This window comes from Sminthopsis crassicaudata, chromosome 3 (assembly GCF_048593235.1).
Source record: "Sminthopsis crassicaudata isolate SCR6 chromosome 3, ASM4859323v1, whole genome shotgun sequence".
Taxonomy (NCBI): domain Eukaryota; kingdom Metazoa; phylum Chordata; class Mammalia; order Dasyuromorphia; family Dasyuridae; genus Sminthopsis; species Sminthopsis crassicaudata.
The window spans coordinates 585,289,040-585,306,953 of record NC_133619.1 but is presented as its reverse complement, the minus strand read 5'-3'; the positions used below and the strand labels follow the sequence as shown (position 1 = coordinate 585,306,953).

The following is a 17,914-nucleotide window of genomic DNA, read 5'->3' as shown; positions in this document are numbered from 1 at the left end:
CCTCCTCTCGTTGGTGCCCGGAGAGCGGAGCGGTCGCTCTGGGCGCCCACGGCCTCCTCTCGTTGGTGCCCGGAGAGCGGAGCGGTCGCTCTGGGCTCCCACAGCCTCCTCTCGTTGATCCTGGCTTACGGCGGCGTCGCACGTGGTCCCGGCGCCCCCATGTTCGAGGAGCCTGAGTGGGCTGAGGAGCCCCCGGCCCCGGCTGCCCGCACGCCCCCGGTCCCGCACGCTAGGCTCAAATCGGCGCCGCGCGCCAAGGTGAGTGAGGGCCCGCAGCGTGGGCGGGATACTGTCCCCTCTGGTGTTCTCGTGAGCCCGTGTGGGTGAGACCTCTCGTGTCCACGGCTCGCCCCGCGTATGTGTGACTCCTCTCCGTCCCTTGGGGCCCCGCCACATTCGGCTCTCCTGAACCTCGGCGTCCTAATACGGCCCTCCGCCAGTGCCCGCGGCAACTCGCGGTGGGGCGTCTGCCTGCCTCCTATGTGGGCCCGAGGCTCTCACTGCGCTCAGTGGCGGTGTCCCAAAGCCTCCCCCGCGGTGGGGCTCTGCCTCCGACGTGTGCCCGAGGCTCTCAGTGCGCTCTTGGCGGTGTCCCAGGGCCTCCCCCGCGGCGGGGCGTCTGCCTCCGACGTGTGTCCGAGGCTCTCACTGCACTCCGTGGCGGTGTCCCAGGGCCTCCCCCTCAGTGGGGCGTCTGCCTCCGACGTGTGTCCGAGGCTCTCACTGCACTCCGTGGCGGTGTCCCAGGGCCTCCCTCCCGTGGTGGGGCTCTGCCTCCGACGTGTGTCCGAGGCTCTCACTGCGCTCAGTGGCGGCGTCCCAGGGCCTCCCCCTCAGTGGGGCGTCTGCCTCCGACGTGTGTCCGAGGCTCTCACTGCACTCCGTGGCGGTGTCCCAGGGCCTCCCTCCCGTGGTGGGGCTCTGCCTCCGACGTGTGCCCGAGGCTCTCAGTGCGCTCTTGGCGGTGTCCCAGGGCCTCCCCCGCGGCGGGGCGTCTGCCTCCGACGTGTGTCCGAGGCTCTCACTGCACTCCGTGGCGGTGTCCCAGGGCCTCCCCCTCAGTGGGGCGTCTGCCTCCGACGTGTGTCCGAGGCTCTCACTGCACTCCGTGGCGGTGTCCCAGGACCTCCCCGCTCTGTGTGCGCATCTCCAACCGACAAAGATTTGGAGCAGGGCTTCTTAAATTTTTTCTCCTTACGGTCCTTTTCACCCAAGAAACTTACATTACACACCTGGGATGTATAAAATATATAAAATAGGTATATGTATCAAGCATTTACTGGTAATAAACCATAATTTTGAGACCTATAGTGTGAGAAGCTTTGATTTAGAACATTTTTCATGTGACTATGGATAGCTTTGATTTCTTTGTCTGAAAACTGTTCATACCCTTTGACTATCTTTTGGGGAATGATTTGCATTTTTTTTGTATTCCAATTTTTAAAATTAATTTTATAATTATAACATTTTTTGACAGTACATATGTATTTTTTTTTTTAACAACATTATCCCTTGAACTCCCTTCTGTTCCAAGTTTTTCCCCTCCTTCCCTCCACCCCCTCCCCTAGATGGCAGGCATTCCCATACATATTAAATATCTTATAGTTATCCTAGGTACAATATATATGTGCAGAATCGAATTTGTTGTTGTTGTTGTTGTTGTTGTTGTTGCAAAGGAAGAATTGCATTCGCAAGGTAAAAATAATCTGGGAAGAAAAACAAAACAAAAAAATGCTCTCAGTTTACACTCATTTCCCAGTGTTCCTTTTCTGGGTGTAGCTGATTCTGTCCATCACTGATCAATTGGAACTGGATTAGCTCTTCTCTATGTTGAAGATATCCACTTCCATCAGAATACATCCTCATACAGTAATGATTTGCATTTTTATAAATTTGACTCAATTCTCTCCATATTTGAGAAATGGGGCCTTTATCAGAAATACTTGTTGCACAAATGTTGTCTGTTTCTGACTTAAGAGCTAAATGTTGCCGGAAGTTCCCCGAGCCCGGAACTAGAAAAGATTACTTTCTATGTCGCTAGGTGGGGATGAAAAATGATAACTTCTGCCCAAAATTGACATTTTGCTGAAAGGAAGAACGGGGATATTGTAAGTAGGTGGGAAAGAAGATGAAAAGGTGAAAGGTGTTTTATAAGAGGTAATAGCTGAGCTAAGTTTTAGGGTTAAAAGAAGTCAGGTTCACAAGGGTCCAAAGAGGAGTACATTTCTACTTGGGGGTAAGGGAGGAGAGAAATGCTAAGGTTAATTTACTGAAGCTAGAGACAAGACAGATAAGACCAGTGAAAATGTAGTCAGGGGTTCTCAAACTACAGCCTTCGGGGCCAGATGCTCCTCCTGAGGACGTTAATGCGGCCCTCCGGGTTATGGCTAATGGGCCGAGGGGCGGAGACCACAGTCTGGCCCTCCCACAGTCTGAGGGACAGTGAACTGGCCCCTATTTAAATAGTTTGAGGACCTCTGATGTAGTATATGTGAAGTGAGCCAAAATAAGGCTGTTAATAAGATAGGTTGAAGTCAGGTTGTTATAACTTCAATGACCATGCTGAGGAATTGGAATTTTATTCTAGAGGCAATAGGGAAACACTTGAAAATTTTTGATCAGCAAAGTTAGAGAAAATATTGTCAGCTGTGTGGAAAAAATGAATGAGAAAATAAAGACTGGAGGTAATTAGGAGGTTTTATGGTAATCCAAGGGAGCTGTTGACAGCAGAGGTGACAATTATAGTCATGGGACATGGTAAAATCACTTAGGAGGACAAAGAAAAGAGAAATGAACCCGAGACCAAAGATGACAGTTATGGCCATGGAGCTGGTTACGCACCTAAGGAGAAAGTGTCAGAGATTTGGAAGAGCAGCATGAATCTTGGAGGTCTCCGGGCGATTAAGTGACCAGACAAATCAGAGGAGATTAATGAATACTCCTCAGAAAGAGTGGTAGACATGGCTGGGGGAGGTTTGAGATTAAGGGAGACTGAGAAAAGGCAATTCCAAGATTCAAAAGATTGCATTAGGACCCAGGGAAGGTCACAGATTAGTGCTAGAAGATTTGGAGTGAGGAATGACAATTTAGGAAAAATGAGGAAAGACTTTCTGAAAGAGGATGCAAACTTGAATTTGCCTTGGAAAGATGACCAAGCTTCCAACCAGTAAACTAGGTTCAATGGGATGGTCGTGGCAACAGGCATTTTTAGGCTAAGGTTGTGAGCACAAAAACCTGGGATATATACAAAACATAGAATATAGTGATCATAATTTACATGTCTGAAGTGATCTTAAACATCCTGTTGCAAGCATTTCTGCCCTCATTTTACAGATGAGGAAATAAACTTAAAAGGGAAAGCAACCTGGTAGATGTGAATGAATGGTTTTAGGCTAAGCCCCTTCGTTGAATCTCACTAAGTTTTGGAATTCCCTGCTTGTGCAACACCTGGGCCTGCTAGCATCCTCTCAGTGAACCTCTGTATCCTCTTCTCTAAAATGAGGAAGTTGGACTAAGGACATTGATTGGCCTTGAAGTCATAGGACTTTTGTTTCAAATCCTATCTCTGTCCCTTATTACTAAGTCACTGAGCCTATCTAGGTCTCTCTTTCCCTATCTTTAAAATCAGAGGGCTAAATCAGATGACCTCAAGTATCTTTCAGCACAAAATTCATGATCCTATGATTAGAAGATCTTCAGTGAGCCTTCTAGCTATCTGTGCCTGAGTCAGAGAAGAAATCAAGCCTTCATGTTTCAGAACCACACTTTGATGGATGGGCTCCAGCCTTTTTTTTTTTTTTTTAATTAAGAACTTAGCAAATAACCATGTAAAAAGACAATGAGTAAAAATATGAACTTGAAAACTTAGGATAGTTTTTTTTTTTAACATGTTATATATATATATTCAATTTTAAAAAAATGTTTCATTGATTCCAAGACTATCTCTTTCATATTATTTGCCCACATACATGGTACATTCTGCCCAAACTAACCTACTTCCTGTTACTTACGGCTAGCATTCCATCTTTCATCTGTAAGGTTTTGCACAGGCTACCTGTCCTAGCACCTGGGATGTTTTTCCTTCTCACCTTCATCTTTTTAGAGGTTCAGCTCAAACCTAAAGTATATTTTAATCCAAACTCCCCTGCTCCCAGTTGTTAGTGCTTCCTCTTAAAAGATAGCTATGTGTTTGCTTTGTATGTACTTAATTAACTTGTAAGGTGTATCTCCATTTCCTCTAGGATATAACCTCCTGATGGAAAGCAGTCATTTTATTTTTGTGTTTTATCCCTGTTGATGACCACAGGGCCCTGTACATAGAAGGTGCCCAATAAATACTTCTTGTCAAATTGAATCAATTAGTTAGTTCCTAATTGGGGGGACTCCTGCTTTTTCCAGTGGGAGTAGGGATAGAGGTAGGCACACTGAGCTGGGTACAGGGGACCGAGATCCTCATTCACTCTGTTAACTCTTATCTTTTCCCCAGGGCTTCAGCCGTAAACAGCTCCAAGCTACATTACAGGCGCTCCAGGCTGCAGCACTGCCTTATCCTCTTCCTAACCAAAAGGACAATGACTCCAACTCAGATTCTGACCTTGGGGAGAAGAAGAGAAAAAAGAGGAAGAAGACCCCCAAACTGGCTCCCTTTATGGAAGAAAATTCAAAGCTACCAGTTAAAAGAGTAAAAATTAAGAAAGGAGAGAGCAAAGGTAGGAAGCAAGGGAGGGAGAGGAATTTCCCTCTTAATCATATTAGTTCTTTTTTTCCCCCAATCATAATAATGATACTGTAATGGATGTGGGTTCTCATCAATATGTGTACGTCTTCCAGTAGTCCAGATTGCATCCCATCCTTATCCTTTGTGATGCACATATATGCATTCTCATCAACCTCTCTTAGAGGCAACCTGTACACTGAAGCCTTTCTCTAAAAGTTGACATTAAGAGGGATATCACTAGGGGCATCGAGGTGGTGCAGTGGATAGAGCACCAACCTTGAATTTAGGAGGACCCGAGTTCAAATGTGGTCTCAGATATTTAACACTTCCTAGCTGTGTGACCCTGGGCAAGTCACTTAACCCCAGCCTCAAAAAAAAAAAAAAAAAAAGAGGGGTATGGTTTCAAGGGAAAAGGGAATCATCTTATCTTCTTTCTGCCTTTTGTCAGTTAGATTTCATCTCAATTATTATTACATTTGGATATCATACTGATGAGGTAAAAGAAGGAGACAATCAGGAGAGTAAGCTCTATGCCAGATGAGAATAAGTTTGAAGGAAATTTATCCTGAAGAAAAAACCCAGAAGGGTCACACAGATAATCTTCAGAGTGGTTAGATTTGGCCTGTTTGGCCCCAGAAGATAGGAGTGGTATGTAGAAGTTGTTGAGAAAAGATTTAGGTTTGAAATTAGCAAGGAAAAACTTCTTAATGCTTATAGCTATACAAAAATAGAATATGCTTTTCTCCTTTCCAGGAGAAATGTGTTCTGCTTCTTTGGAGATTTTCCCCCAGAGGCTAGTTGATTTATTGTCAGGTATAATTTAAAGGGAATTCCTTTTACCATGGATTGGACTAAATCAGGATTTCCTAGCCAAGTTCAAGGAACCCCCAAAATTTATTCCCATCCTGATCCTGTCAGTTCCCCTCTCCAGTAGGATTTAACCTTCATGGTAGACAGTCATTTGACTTTTGTTTTTGTGTCCCTATTGAAGACCACGGGATCCTATACATAGTAGGTGTTTAATAAATACTTCTTGTCAAACTGAATCAGCAAGTATAGCCCCTAGTTTTGGGGGCTTTTCTCAGTGGGAATAGGGATAGATGTAGGCACACAGAGTTGGATACAGGGGACAGAGGCCCTCAGTCAGGACTCAGATTTCCTTCTTTTAACTCTTTGCCTTTCTCCTAGGGCCTCAGATACTAACATCTCCAAACTACATTACAGCAGCACTCAGACTGGGTTTCTTTTTTCCTTTATTCTGTCCAACTGACCACAATGAACTAACTCACTCTTTTTCTGTTATTACATTTCTTGAATTTCTTTTATTCTACATTTAAGGCATGTCATCATTAGTAATTCGTGTAGGCTTTCTAGTTTACTAGGCTTCTCTCCATTTTGCTCTTGGGGCGGTCAGAATTTTGATGTTTCAGAGATTGCAGTGTTCTATGATCATAATACCCATATAGCATCTCTAGGAAAATATTGGTGTTATAAAAGATAAGCTATGGAGTCCTAAAGCACTTGAGAGATCATTGAAATCATTGCATGTGTGATTTATCCATTGATATTCAACCTACTGTCTTCCTGTTGTTAAATTCTGGGACCATGTTATTTGTGCATTTGCAGTAAATAGTTTGGATTTTATTATACATACACATGCATACTGATGAAATGGCTACCTTTTCAGCTGCATGTGGCATAGAATTGTCAAATTTAAACCGCAAAACTCTCCTGTAGCCTGAACCAGATAAAAATATAATCGGGGAAAATTAACAAACGAAACTAAAATACTGTATAGATTATGTTAACTTGTTTTTTTTAAGTCATTCTGTGTTCAGCAAGGATCCATTTTTAGTTGACTTGATTCTTTTTGATTCTTCTATGTGGATTGTTAGTCTTATCTTTTTGTGAGTGCTTATAAATGTTTTTAATATTAAAGAAGTTCTGTAGTATTATGAGCCTTGATACAATGAACTTTAGAAACAGGAACATCTGGAAAATCTTGCCATTTATTGGGAATTCCTCTTCAAATTAGTTTTTGTATGTAACATCTTCCATAATATTCTCAAACAACTTTGATGAGCACAAATCTTATTTTATGTCTCATTGATATTGATCTCTTAGTTTTTATCTATCAAAGAATGATATGATTTTTTTTTTAAATTAATTACATTTACCTTTTGGTTGCATTTTAAATTCCAAACTGTCTCTTGTCCTTCCCCATCTTTACAGACCACTATTTTGATCTCTCTCTCTCTCTCTCTCTCTCTCTCTCTCTCTCTCTCTCTTGTGTGTGTGTGTGTAGATAGATAGATAGATGTAAAACCATATTTTATATACTTCCATTTATCAGTTCTTTTCTTTGGAGGAGGTTCTTTCTTTGTAGGTCAGTTGTAGTTGATTCGAGTATAATATTCAGAATAACTTAGTTGTTCACAGAAAAATATATCTCAGTCTGTACTCTGAATTTATCCTCTTTCTGTTAGCAAGTGGACATTATGTTTTATCATAAGTCCTTTGGAAGTGTTTGGTTACTGTGTTGATCACAGTTCCCAAGTCTTTCAGAGTTGTTTGTATTTACAATATCATTGCTGTTGCATAAATTGTTCTCCTAGTTGTGTTCATCTCACTCTTCGTCTTCCTAGATTTCAATGAAACCCTCCTTTCGGGTTTCGTCATTTTTAAAGCACAATGATATTTTCTCCTTTTCATATACCATAATTTATTCAGTCACTCCCCTACTCTGCTGAGTACACTGTTTCCACATTCCTACCATCATGAAAAGAGCTGCTGGGAATAGTTTTGAATTTTTCAATCTCTTACCTCTTTGGTCTGTTTAGGATATAGCTTTAGTAATGGTATTGCTGAGTCAAGGTATGCACAGGTTAATAACTTGTGGGCAGTAGTTCTAAATCACTTTATACAATGCCTGCATCAGGTCACAGTCCCACTAGCAATGCATTGATGTGTATTAATAATACATTAATGCTCCTGTTTTCCCACAACTCTTCCAGCATTTTCCATTTTTCCTTTTCATCAGTTTTGTCAATCTGATGGGAGGTAAATCCACAGGTTTCTAATCTGTGGGTGGCTGGAGCTGAACAAAGCAAACTGGAGAGGAGAGTCCTTCTGGAATTGAACAAAAGTTTAATTTCAGAGTGAGGGACATGACTTGTCCCCAAGGACACATATTCTAGAACCCTACCCCAATAAGCCGGGAAGGATCTCAGTACTGATAACCTGTGGCCACCGACTGAGCTGTAGCCCCGACAATGAGGGGCAATAATGTGAGAAGGTTGACTCAGAGCAGGGCTTCATGAAATGGGTACATCAGGTACTTGTCTAGGCCCAGAACACATCTGGTACTGCTCAAAGCATTACAGTGAACCAAATCTGGGATTTTGCCATGGCTGAGATCATCCAGAGTGTGAGTCCAAAGGATGTTGTTGTTTTGTCAGGCTCAGGGCAAGCCTTGGCTCTGGAAAATGGGGTGTCTCCTAATAGCTTTTTAAAAATGTGGCTATTGATAATTTGAATTTTTTCTTCTAAAAACTGTTCATATCCTTTCAAACAATAGGGATATGGCTCATAGAATTGTATATGATCTTAACATGTTTTAAAGGCTTTTGTATAATCAACAGTGAAATTTTATATTTTTGCATTTTCTACTCATTTCAGTCATTTGTTACTTAATATAGTTCCATAAAGAAGAGAACTTAAAGCTAGGGAATCTGAGTTCAAATTCCAGGTCTACCATTTACTATCTTTGTGATCTAAATGAAGTCATGAACCTCCTTGGGCTTCAGTTTCCTATCTGTAAAATGAGGGAATTAGGCTATATCCTAGCTCTAGCTATTTTCACTTTTCATGTGTTTATCAATATCCAAATCTTGCTTACAATTTTTTCTTACAAAAGATGAGAAAGTATTTATATTGGTCTCATTTATCTTTTCAGTCTCTTCTAATTTCCCTCATCTTTTTTTTTTTTCCACTATGATTTTTAAGTTTGTTAGTTATCATTTCTCCTTTAGTATTTAATCATTTTATTGGAAACACTTGATTTTTCATTTCCTGAATTGGATTTTCTCTAAAGTTTTCTTTTTTCCTTCCATTTTTGTTGTTATAGTTCTGTTTTATTTGCATATTTATTGTGATTTAAGATAGTGGCAAATGGGCTGGCCTTGACCTTATGGTCAAGTGGTTATCCACTCACTTAGTCATCATTCTGGAAATCCAATAATTTTTTTTTTTTTTTTTTTTTGTTAGTTGAGTGTATCTATATTCATCTTTTTAGACAATGTTCCCTATATCTCTTTATTGAAGTCCTTTGTGTTGTGTTGATATAATTCCAAGGATAAAATTAGCAGCTCAGCAAGCTCAGGATCCATCATCCGTCAGTCACTAAGTATTTAAATATTTACTATATGTCAGATACTAAGGTAGGCTTTGATGACACTGAGACCAAAAAAAAAAACCTGGTTGCAGAAAGACATTTTATTTGATTACAATTTAGTATTCAGATCATTAAAAGTATTTATTTATTACTTATCTTGTTAAAAAGCTAAAAAAGACAAAAGATAAGCATTAGGTATGACTGCCCATTTACATCTGCAATGAAGACTTATCCTAAAATGGAATTATTTGTGTAAAGAAAAGGAAAACATGAGTTCCTGCCCTCAAGCACCTTACATTCTTTGTGTTAGCTGCTTTGCTTTTGGCAAAAAAAGAGAGTTTCACTATATATCCAGATAATTAAAATTCCCCATCAATGCCAAATCATCCCTCTCTAGTAAGCCTCATCATATCTCTACCAAACTGCTTTGCTGAGCTTGTGATCTGTTCTCAAATTTGTCCTGTGTTTCCTCTGTTTGGCTGTTCAGTCTTTTTCCTGGGGCTTCATCCATCATTTCCCACAAAAATTGCATGGCATACTTTCTTTCCGCCCCCCCCCCCTTTTTTTTTTAAATTCTACACAAGTGACTGTCTTCTTCATGTTTCCGATCCATTCTGTTACTCTTGAATTCCATCTAGTGCTGCATTATAAGCACCAGTTGCATCCCAGCAAGTCTCAGTGACATTTTTGAAGTACTGTTTACTTTCTTGAATTATAAGCTTTAGTTTCCCTTTTTTTTTTTTTTTTTTTTTTTCTTTTAAATAATCTCTCTCCACCTATCCATGATATTTTTCTTGATGCCTTCTGTGGGATTCAGTTTAGCTATTGTACCTGTACGCTTTTCTTCTACCAGCCTTATCCTTGGAGGACTGGACTTTGACTTCTCATCCTTGGAAACAATCTGCCTCTGAGCTATAGAATGGTGAAGCTGACCTTTCAGATCTTGAGGTTTGGGGGTATTTACTCTGGCTCTCTACCAACCAAAAGCCTTCCAAAATTTTACCCCTACAGGTCCTGAAGCCCCAAAGAATAGTGATCTGGTCCCTGTGCTTCCCCAGACGGACCCAGCCCTCACGAGGACCATTCACAGCCCAGTGGAAGATAGGAATACCACAGAACCAAGGCTAAGCCGGAAACAATGGAGAAACCGTCAGAAAAACAAAAGGAGACAAAAGAATAAGTTTCTGCCCCTGAAGTCACAAAGTGTTGCAGCTCTTAAACAGGAGACTCCCCCTGAACTGACAGAGGTGTGTGAGCCAGCGTTGGAAGCAAAGGAGTCAGGGGCATCTCTGGACCGGGGTGGGATGCTTCGGGCAAAGATGAAGCTACGTCTTGAAGGAGCTCGTTTCCGCTTCCTCAATGAGCAGCTTTACTGTGTAACCAGCAGTGCCGCAAGCCATATTTTCCAGGAAGACCCTGAGGCCTTTGAGCTCTACCATCGTGGCTTTCAGAACCAAATAAAGCGATGGCCCTTGAAGCCTGTGGACCGAATCATAAAAGATTTGAAACAGCAGTGAGTAAGGAAAGGCCCCTTAAGAGGCAAAGGAGAATGGCTCAGATGGGGAAGAAATTTGAGAGGGGCAGCTAGGAGCAGATCCCTAGGAGATCACTAAAACTGATAGTCAGATAGTCCTCTGACTCTTGGTTTTTTGTTTTTGTAGGCCAGCATCCCTAGTTGTGGCAGATTTTGGTTGTGGAGACTGTCAACTTGCCTCTAGTGTCAGGAACACTGTTCACTGCTTTGACCTTGCTGCACTTGACCCCCGGGTCACAGTATGTGACATGGCCCAGGTAAGAGTCCACTTCTCTGTGAATCTTTACTTCACCATCTAAGTTCTCAACTTCTAATAGAAGGTATCTTCTCCCCTCATAAACCCTTGCCTGTCTCTGAAAACTTCTACCTTCTCATAATTGTCTTTAACCTTTTATAAAGTGTCATTTCCTCATGTCAGCCCTCATGGCTTTCTATAAACTTTCATATCCTTGTCTCAGACCTACCCTCCTAGAAGAAAGTTACATAAGACTTTATTTAGCCCAAGAATCCCTAATCTTTCCTATATATTCTCTCATTTCACCCATGAAAGCTTTATCCTGCTCCTGGAAATTACTAGTTCCCTCCTTAAGCCTTTAAGTTTCCCTGGAAACCTTTCCTTCCATATATAAGAACTCCTTTTTTGGTAGCCCACATTTCTTTTCTTCAGGAATGTATGTTTTTGCTTGAGGCAATAAGGCCTGAGTTTCATAGTTTCCCCTCTCTCCTACCCGACTCCAGGTGCCCCTCAAGGATGAGTCTGTGGACATTGCCGTTTTCTGCCTTTCATTGATGGGAACAAATCTGAGTGACTTCCTAAAGGAGGCAAACCGAGTGCTGAAACCAGGGTGAGGACCTCTTGGAGGTGGGGTCTGTGTAAGGACTCCCTCTCTCTTCTGTCACCTCCCACACTCCATCCCGCCCAGCCTTTCAGACCATCCCTGTCCCACTAGGGTTCCTGTCTCTAGCATGTAATTGTACCTGTATCCAGGGATACATCTCCTCTTTACCATTCCTTACAAGGCATCATCCAGCTTCCTCTTAATGCATCTTTAAAGCATGTTTAGAAAGTACTTGTTTTAGAAGACTTCATTCCATAAAAGAGATCTAATCTCTAGCTATTCATCTTCTACTTGTTGCTTCTGGGATGTACTTGGGGCCAAGCAGAGCAAATCTGATCTCCCTTCCCTATGACAATCCTTCAAACATTAAAGACCCGGGTCATGTTCTTCTTCAGATTAAACATTTCTAATTCCTATATGTGACCTACTGGTGACATCAGCTTCCTAAATGGGGTCCCTCAGAATTGAACACAATATTAAGGTTGTGACCTGATTGGGGTCCATTTGGACATTACTATAATAGCTTGAATTTAGAATCGGGAAGAATTGTAGAGATAATCAAATTCAACTCTTCTGACAGTTAAGGGAATTCCTGCCTTTCTTAATGCTGCCTTCAGTCCTCTTAGTTTTCCCACCTACCATGTTACAATGTGGACTCCTGTTGAACTGGCAGTCCACTGATTTCATGATTTTATGTCTTCCCACTCCCTTATTTATGTGGTGGGATTTTTGAATTTTCAAATGTATTACTTTACATTTATCCTTCTTAAGTTTCATCTTATTAGCTTCAGACCATTTTTCTGATTGACAGAATTCTCTTTGGATCGTAACTTAGTAATTCAGTGCTTGGCTATCTTCATTCATTTCATATCATATGTAAAGCTAATCAATGTGCCATCTATGCCTTTATCTAAACCATCGACAAAAAAGATTTATTAGTGTAAAGCCAAAGGTCAGGTCCTTTAAACATTCCACCTGAGAATTCCCCTAGTTCACATCGACATTTTGAATTGTTCAAGCACTTTGGAATCCATCATCCAGCTTTAAATTTTCCATTTTATCCATAATATCATGAAAGAACTTGCTAAATGCTCAAGAGATGCTCAAGATTGGTTTAGATTCAGTCCTTGGTAAGTCACATAATTTTGTAATCCTTAAAGGTCTTTTCAGTTCTAAAATCCTAAGGCTATAGCTTTCCTTGATTTATTTAGTAACACTGTTAAAAAGAAAATGTGGTTAGTCTGATATGATTTGGGAAAGGTAGCATTAGTAGTTAGAGATCAGGTGGTCTCTTGTTTTTATTCTTGTAGAAACTGAGTTTCAGAAATGACTTAAGGTTATACAGATAGGATTGGGATTAGATCCCAGGACTTCTGACTTCAAAGCCATTATTCTTTTCACTTCCCGAATCTTCTGTGTCTCATATTTTCTTCATCCTAGTCATCCCCCAAAAAGTGTTCCTATTCCTTGATCTTTCTCTTGTTCCCAGTATAGCTTAAAAAGCCACATTGTCATACCTCAAATTCATCACTATTTTAAATTCATACTGAATTTAGAACTCCTGAAATTTTTCTTATGGGATTATGCCACTCAGGAATCTGCCCTTGTATTATATGAAGATGAAGTTCAGATGGCAGAGTGAAAGGTCACAACTACCAGACTTCACTGAAAACCCTCCTACAAAATGATAACAGAAAATATCAAACAGAATTCTGAGCAGAAAAAACTGCACTGAGTCATTTTTCCCACCCAGGGCAGCTTAGGAAGACTTGAGAAAGCAAGGGCCCTACCTAGATAAAGACTAAAGTATAGACCAGACCTCTCCCCAAGTCTCATGTATGGGAAGCACCAAAAACTTAAAGACCTTCACATCAAGCTATGAAAGCTAAGGACATAAAGTCTTAAAGCTCAGGCCAGTCCCACTCACTATCCCCCCCCCCCCCCAAAATCTGGCCAGTTGAACTGAGCATATTGTAGAGTCCAAAATCAAGAAGTAGTCTGGAAAAATGAACAAATGACAACAAAGAATTCCTATCATGATGGGGAAGCTTAAGACAAACTCAGAAGAAGACAATGATTTGAAAAACATCAAAGAAAAATGCAGATTGGACAGAAACCTAACAATATTCTACAAGAGCTAAAAAAAAAAATAATAATAATTTTAAAATATATTTTTCCAATTAGATGTAAAGATAATTTTTAGCATTCATTTTTTATCTTGATTTCTTATTGTTTTTTTTTTAATTTTTTTAATTAAAGCATTTTATTTTCAAAATATGCAGATGGATAATTTTTAGCATTCATCCTTGCAAAACCTTGTGTTGCAATTTTTTTTCTCTCCCATTCCCCAATCCCTCCTACATTAACATTCATTTTTTATAAACTTTTGAGTTCCAAATTTTCTCCTTCCCCCTCCCTAAGACAGTAAACAATTTGCATGTTATATATGTGCAATCACATATAAGGAAGACATTTTAGAAGAACAAAAGAATTTTAAAAACCAAATAATAGGAGGAGAGGAAAACTTGGGAAAAGAAATGAATATAATGCAAGAAAATTATGAAGAGAGAATTACCTACTTGATAAAAGGCATAAAAATACTAAAGAAACTGCTTAAAAGTCAGAATTGGTTTTGGTTTGGTTTTTCTTGGACAATGTGACAAATATGGAAATATGTTCAAAAGTACTATATAATCTTTATCATATTGTAGAAAAATGTGGAACACAAAATCTTACAAAAAATGAATGTTGAAAACTATCTTTACATGGATTTGGAAAATAAAATATTGTTGAGAAAAACGAAAACAAATCAAAGGACAAACAACATTCAAAAAAAAAAAAAACAAAACCCACAATTCCAAATGGCAAAAAAGGTGCAAAATCTCATAAGGAAAATATTTAACTCCTCAAAAATTAAAAATTGGTCATACTGTAACTAATGATTCCATGAGACATCAAGAAATAATAAAACAAAATCAAAAGTATGAAAAAAAATAGAAGAAAATGCAAAATATCTCAAAGGAATCTATCCTTGCTTCAAACTTGCATCTTTGCATTTATGCTTAAAAACTACATTGCTTGATGAACTATGCATCACATTGATCTTAGTGGGCTGTTTGTTTGCCTTTTTTTTTTTTTTTTTTTTTCTTCCTGTAAATAATTTGTGTTTGTGTTAGTAGAATTCTATTCTCCAGTATCTCCTCATGTCAGTTTTCCTTAAAGAGTCTCCAGGTCATAGGATTCTATCTTTAGATTCAGATCAATTTATCCTCAGTTATGACTTGAAAATCCACCCTATCATTTCTAGGGCTTAAGATAGAATATTACTTCTTTTCAAGGCTCTTATCAACAGTCATTACTGACAGTAAAATGCTGCTTGGGCTCAGCATTGTTCTCTGCTTTAGGGCCACAAATACAAAAAAGAAAATAATCCTTGCCTTCCCTCTAATAGGGAAAGACAATCCACAAAAGAAAGCTGAGAGAAAAGGAGGTACCTAGCATGATGATGTGGTAGAGAAGCCAGAAATGACCAAAAGAGTGGCTGCATGGGAACTGAGATTTTTGAGGAGAGGAATTCTTACTTAAGCAACTAGTTTTCTTGTTGTTGAGAATTGGGTCCACAATGGCAGCTCCCTTGGTTGTTTGCTGTTAAAGGATAAAAGTATTTGAGAAGATTAGAGATGACGAAGTTTACCTTCCAGTTTGAAATCTATGATACTTAAGGTAAATCAGTTTTTCAGTCTTTTTTGGCAAAGAAAAAGTTTTAGCAGATATTTAGAAAGTTGAAATCCCTTACCTTTGTTACATCATGACTTTGTGCCAGGCATGCAATCTCTTTGTCCAAGTACCCTGATGACAGCGTTACTTTATTTCTTTATTACTCTTCATCCAAATGCTTTCTACATCTTCCCTGGTCTGTTTTCTTCATTTGCTTATTTGAGTGCTTCATACATTGCATATGCACTGATAATTCTCTCTCTCTCACACATACACATACACACACACACACACACACACACACCCTGTTCACTTAAATACGTTACTATCTTGTACCCCTCTGCCCTATCCAACTCTGCCATGATTTCCTTTCTTTCATGTCCTTTCTTTCCCTACAGAGGCCTGTTGAAAATAGCTGAGGTAGCCAGCCGGTTTGTGGATATGAGGAGTTTCTTGGGAGCCTTAGCCCAGCTGGGCTTCAAGCTTGTCTCCAAGGTAACAGGGATATGCCTTCTGCTCTCCCCCTCTCCCCCATATCCTGAGCCCGTGTCCCATAGGCTAGACAAGTATATGAAGGTATAATATTCACTAAGTTGCCCGACTCATTTGTAGAAATTAGACAAGATGTTGGACCCTGAGGAGTTGATGGCTAGGAAAGAGAGCCAGCCTCTTGTGGCAATGATAGATTGTTGACCCTTTTCCATTGTCCCCCTCCATCTCACCTGAACAACAAGGAAATGGAAAGTGGGCCATAGGAAAAGTTAATGTTCTCTAGCTGTGGTCTATCTCTTCTCTTTTCAGGACCTGACCAACAGTTACTTCTACCTGTTAAACTTCCACAAAACAGGACTTCCCAAGGCTCAGGGTCCCCTTCCAGGCCTGATTTTGAGACCATGTCTGTATAAACGCCGGTGACTCAGTCTGACATCTTTCTGCCTCTACCCTGATGCCTCAGAACTGAGCTACCATAACTGCCCCTGGATAGTACAGAATCTTGTGCACAAGAGCACTGTGATAGGACATGGACCAGAGCAGCAGATGAAGAAGTGATGAAGATTGAATTAACAGAAGGACTTGGGCAACAGGATGGAGGATTTTCAAAGGAATCCCTAGTTCCAGCCTTGACTTGGACTATGGCAACATAATAAGAATAATCAGCTTTATCTCCTTGGGCCTTCTTCTCTTCATCAATGAAATAAGTGGATCTTGGGTGAGATCTGAGAGCCATGCAGGTTCTGAAATAATAGGATGATGGGGGAGAGGAGATGAATAGCAGCCCCTCCAGTTTTTCATAACTCATTGAAGAAATAAAGCTGTGTTGGACTCTTTTTGTAGCCACTGTCCTTCCTGACTTGCTGTGTGATCTGTGGTTTTAGCAAATTTCCAGCTCCCTGGAATGAAATAGAAACAGGAATAGACCCAAATGTAACTGCATGTATGAGATAAGAGGCCCCTTTGTGGGCCAAGTGAGCAGGCAGTACAGCTAGACCTATAGGGAAGGTCCTCAATCTGTGTGACCCAGAATCTAGAGAACAACTCTCAGCTGGCATTAGTCAGAGATATGCTGACTGTCACATATCAAAGGATATTTTATTACTAGGAGAGGCAAAATTCAAGAACACTGTGGTTTTTTTTTTTTAAGTTATAATTGGTTCCTTTTGTTTTTATGTTAGTCATTTCTAATATATCCAAGTCCCTAACTTCTTTTTTGGCAAAGGAAAAAAGATGGCAAAACCCATGAATGCTTAAGACATTCCACCAGTATTTCCATCCTTGTATATCTCCTTTCCATCAAAAGAAGGGCACTCTTCATCTAATTATTTTCATATATAGTTTCTTGTTCTATCATTTTTCAATCATGTCTATATCTTTGTGTTTTTTTTAATTGTTGTTGACATGTGCAATTGTTATTTTTTCCCTTGAACTTTATTTTTTTTTATTTTTTTAAATTAATTTTATAATTATAACTTTTTTTTTTTTTGACAGTACATATGCATAGGTAAATTTTTTACAACATTATCCCTTGTACTCACTTCTGTTCCAAATTTTTCCCTTCCTTCCCTCTACCCCCTCTCCTAGATAGCAGGCATTCCCATACATATTAAATATCTTATAGTATATCCTAGGCACAATATATATGTGCAGAACCAAATTTTGTTGTTGTTGTTGCAAAGGAAGAATTGGATTCGGAAGGTAAAAATAATCTGGGGAGAAAAACAAAAAATGCTCACAGTTTACACTCATTTCCCAGTGCTCCTTTTCTGGGTATAGCTGATTCTGTCTATCATTGATCAATTGGAATTGAATTAGATCTTTTCTTTGTTGAAGATATTCACTTCCATCAGAATACATCCTCATACAGTATCATTGTTGAAATGTATAATGATCCCCTGGTTCTGCTCGTTTCACATCCTGCTGGTCATTTCTTACAGAGCAAAAATATTCCATAGCCTTCATATACCATAATTTATCCAACCATTCTCCAATTGATGGACATCCATTCATCTTCCAGTTTCTAGCCACTATAAAAAGGGCTGCCACAAACATTTTGGCACATACAGGTCCCTTTCCCTTCTTTAGTATTTCCTTGGGATATAAGCCCAGTAGTAGCACTGCTGGGTCAAAGGGTATGCACAGTTTGATAACTTTTTGGGCATAATTCCAGATTGCTCTCCAGAATGGCTGGATTCTTTCACAACTCCACCAACAATGTA

At 40.0% G+C, this 17,914-nt stretch overlaps 1 protein-coding gene across 1 annotated transcript; it reads left to right on the top strand.

The window, feature by feature from the left end:
- Positions 1 to 22: 22 nt before the first annotated feature.
- On the top strand, positions 23 to 16,528 carry RRP8 (ribosomal RNA processing 8). Its single transcript, XM_074305051.1, has 7 exons — positions 23 to 258; positions 4,487 to 4,709; positions 10,122 to 10,623; positions 10,772 to 10,901; positions 11,383 to 11,489; positions 15,599 to 15,695; positions 16,002 to 16,528. The coding sequence occupies exons 1-7, from the start codon at positions 160 to 162 to the stop codon at positions 16,113 to 16,115; spliced, it is 1,272 nt and encodes a 423-aa protein (XP_074161152.1). The 5' UTR covers positions 23 to 159; the 3' UTR covers positions 16,116 to 16,528.
- The last annotated feature ends 1,386 nt before the right edge of the window (positions 16,529 to 17,914 follow it).

What these genes read in the sequence shown, in the direction of transcription:
- RRP8 (XM_074305051.1), top strand. Translation starts at nt 160, where the DNA reads ATGTTCGAGGAGCCTGAGTGGGCTGAGGAGCCCCCGGCCCCGGCTGCC. An exon ending in TAAGAAAGGAGAGAGCAAAG is followed by an intron (nt 4,710 to 10,121) that starts GTAGGAAGCAAG and finishes TTACCCCTACAG; the next exon opens with GTCCTGAAGCCCCAAAGAAT. An exon ending in CAGTATGTGACATGGCCCAG is followed by an intron (nt 10,902 to 11,382) that starts GTAAGAGTCCAC and finishes ACCCGACTCCAG; the next exon opens with GTGCCCCTCAAGGATGAGTC.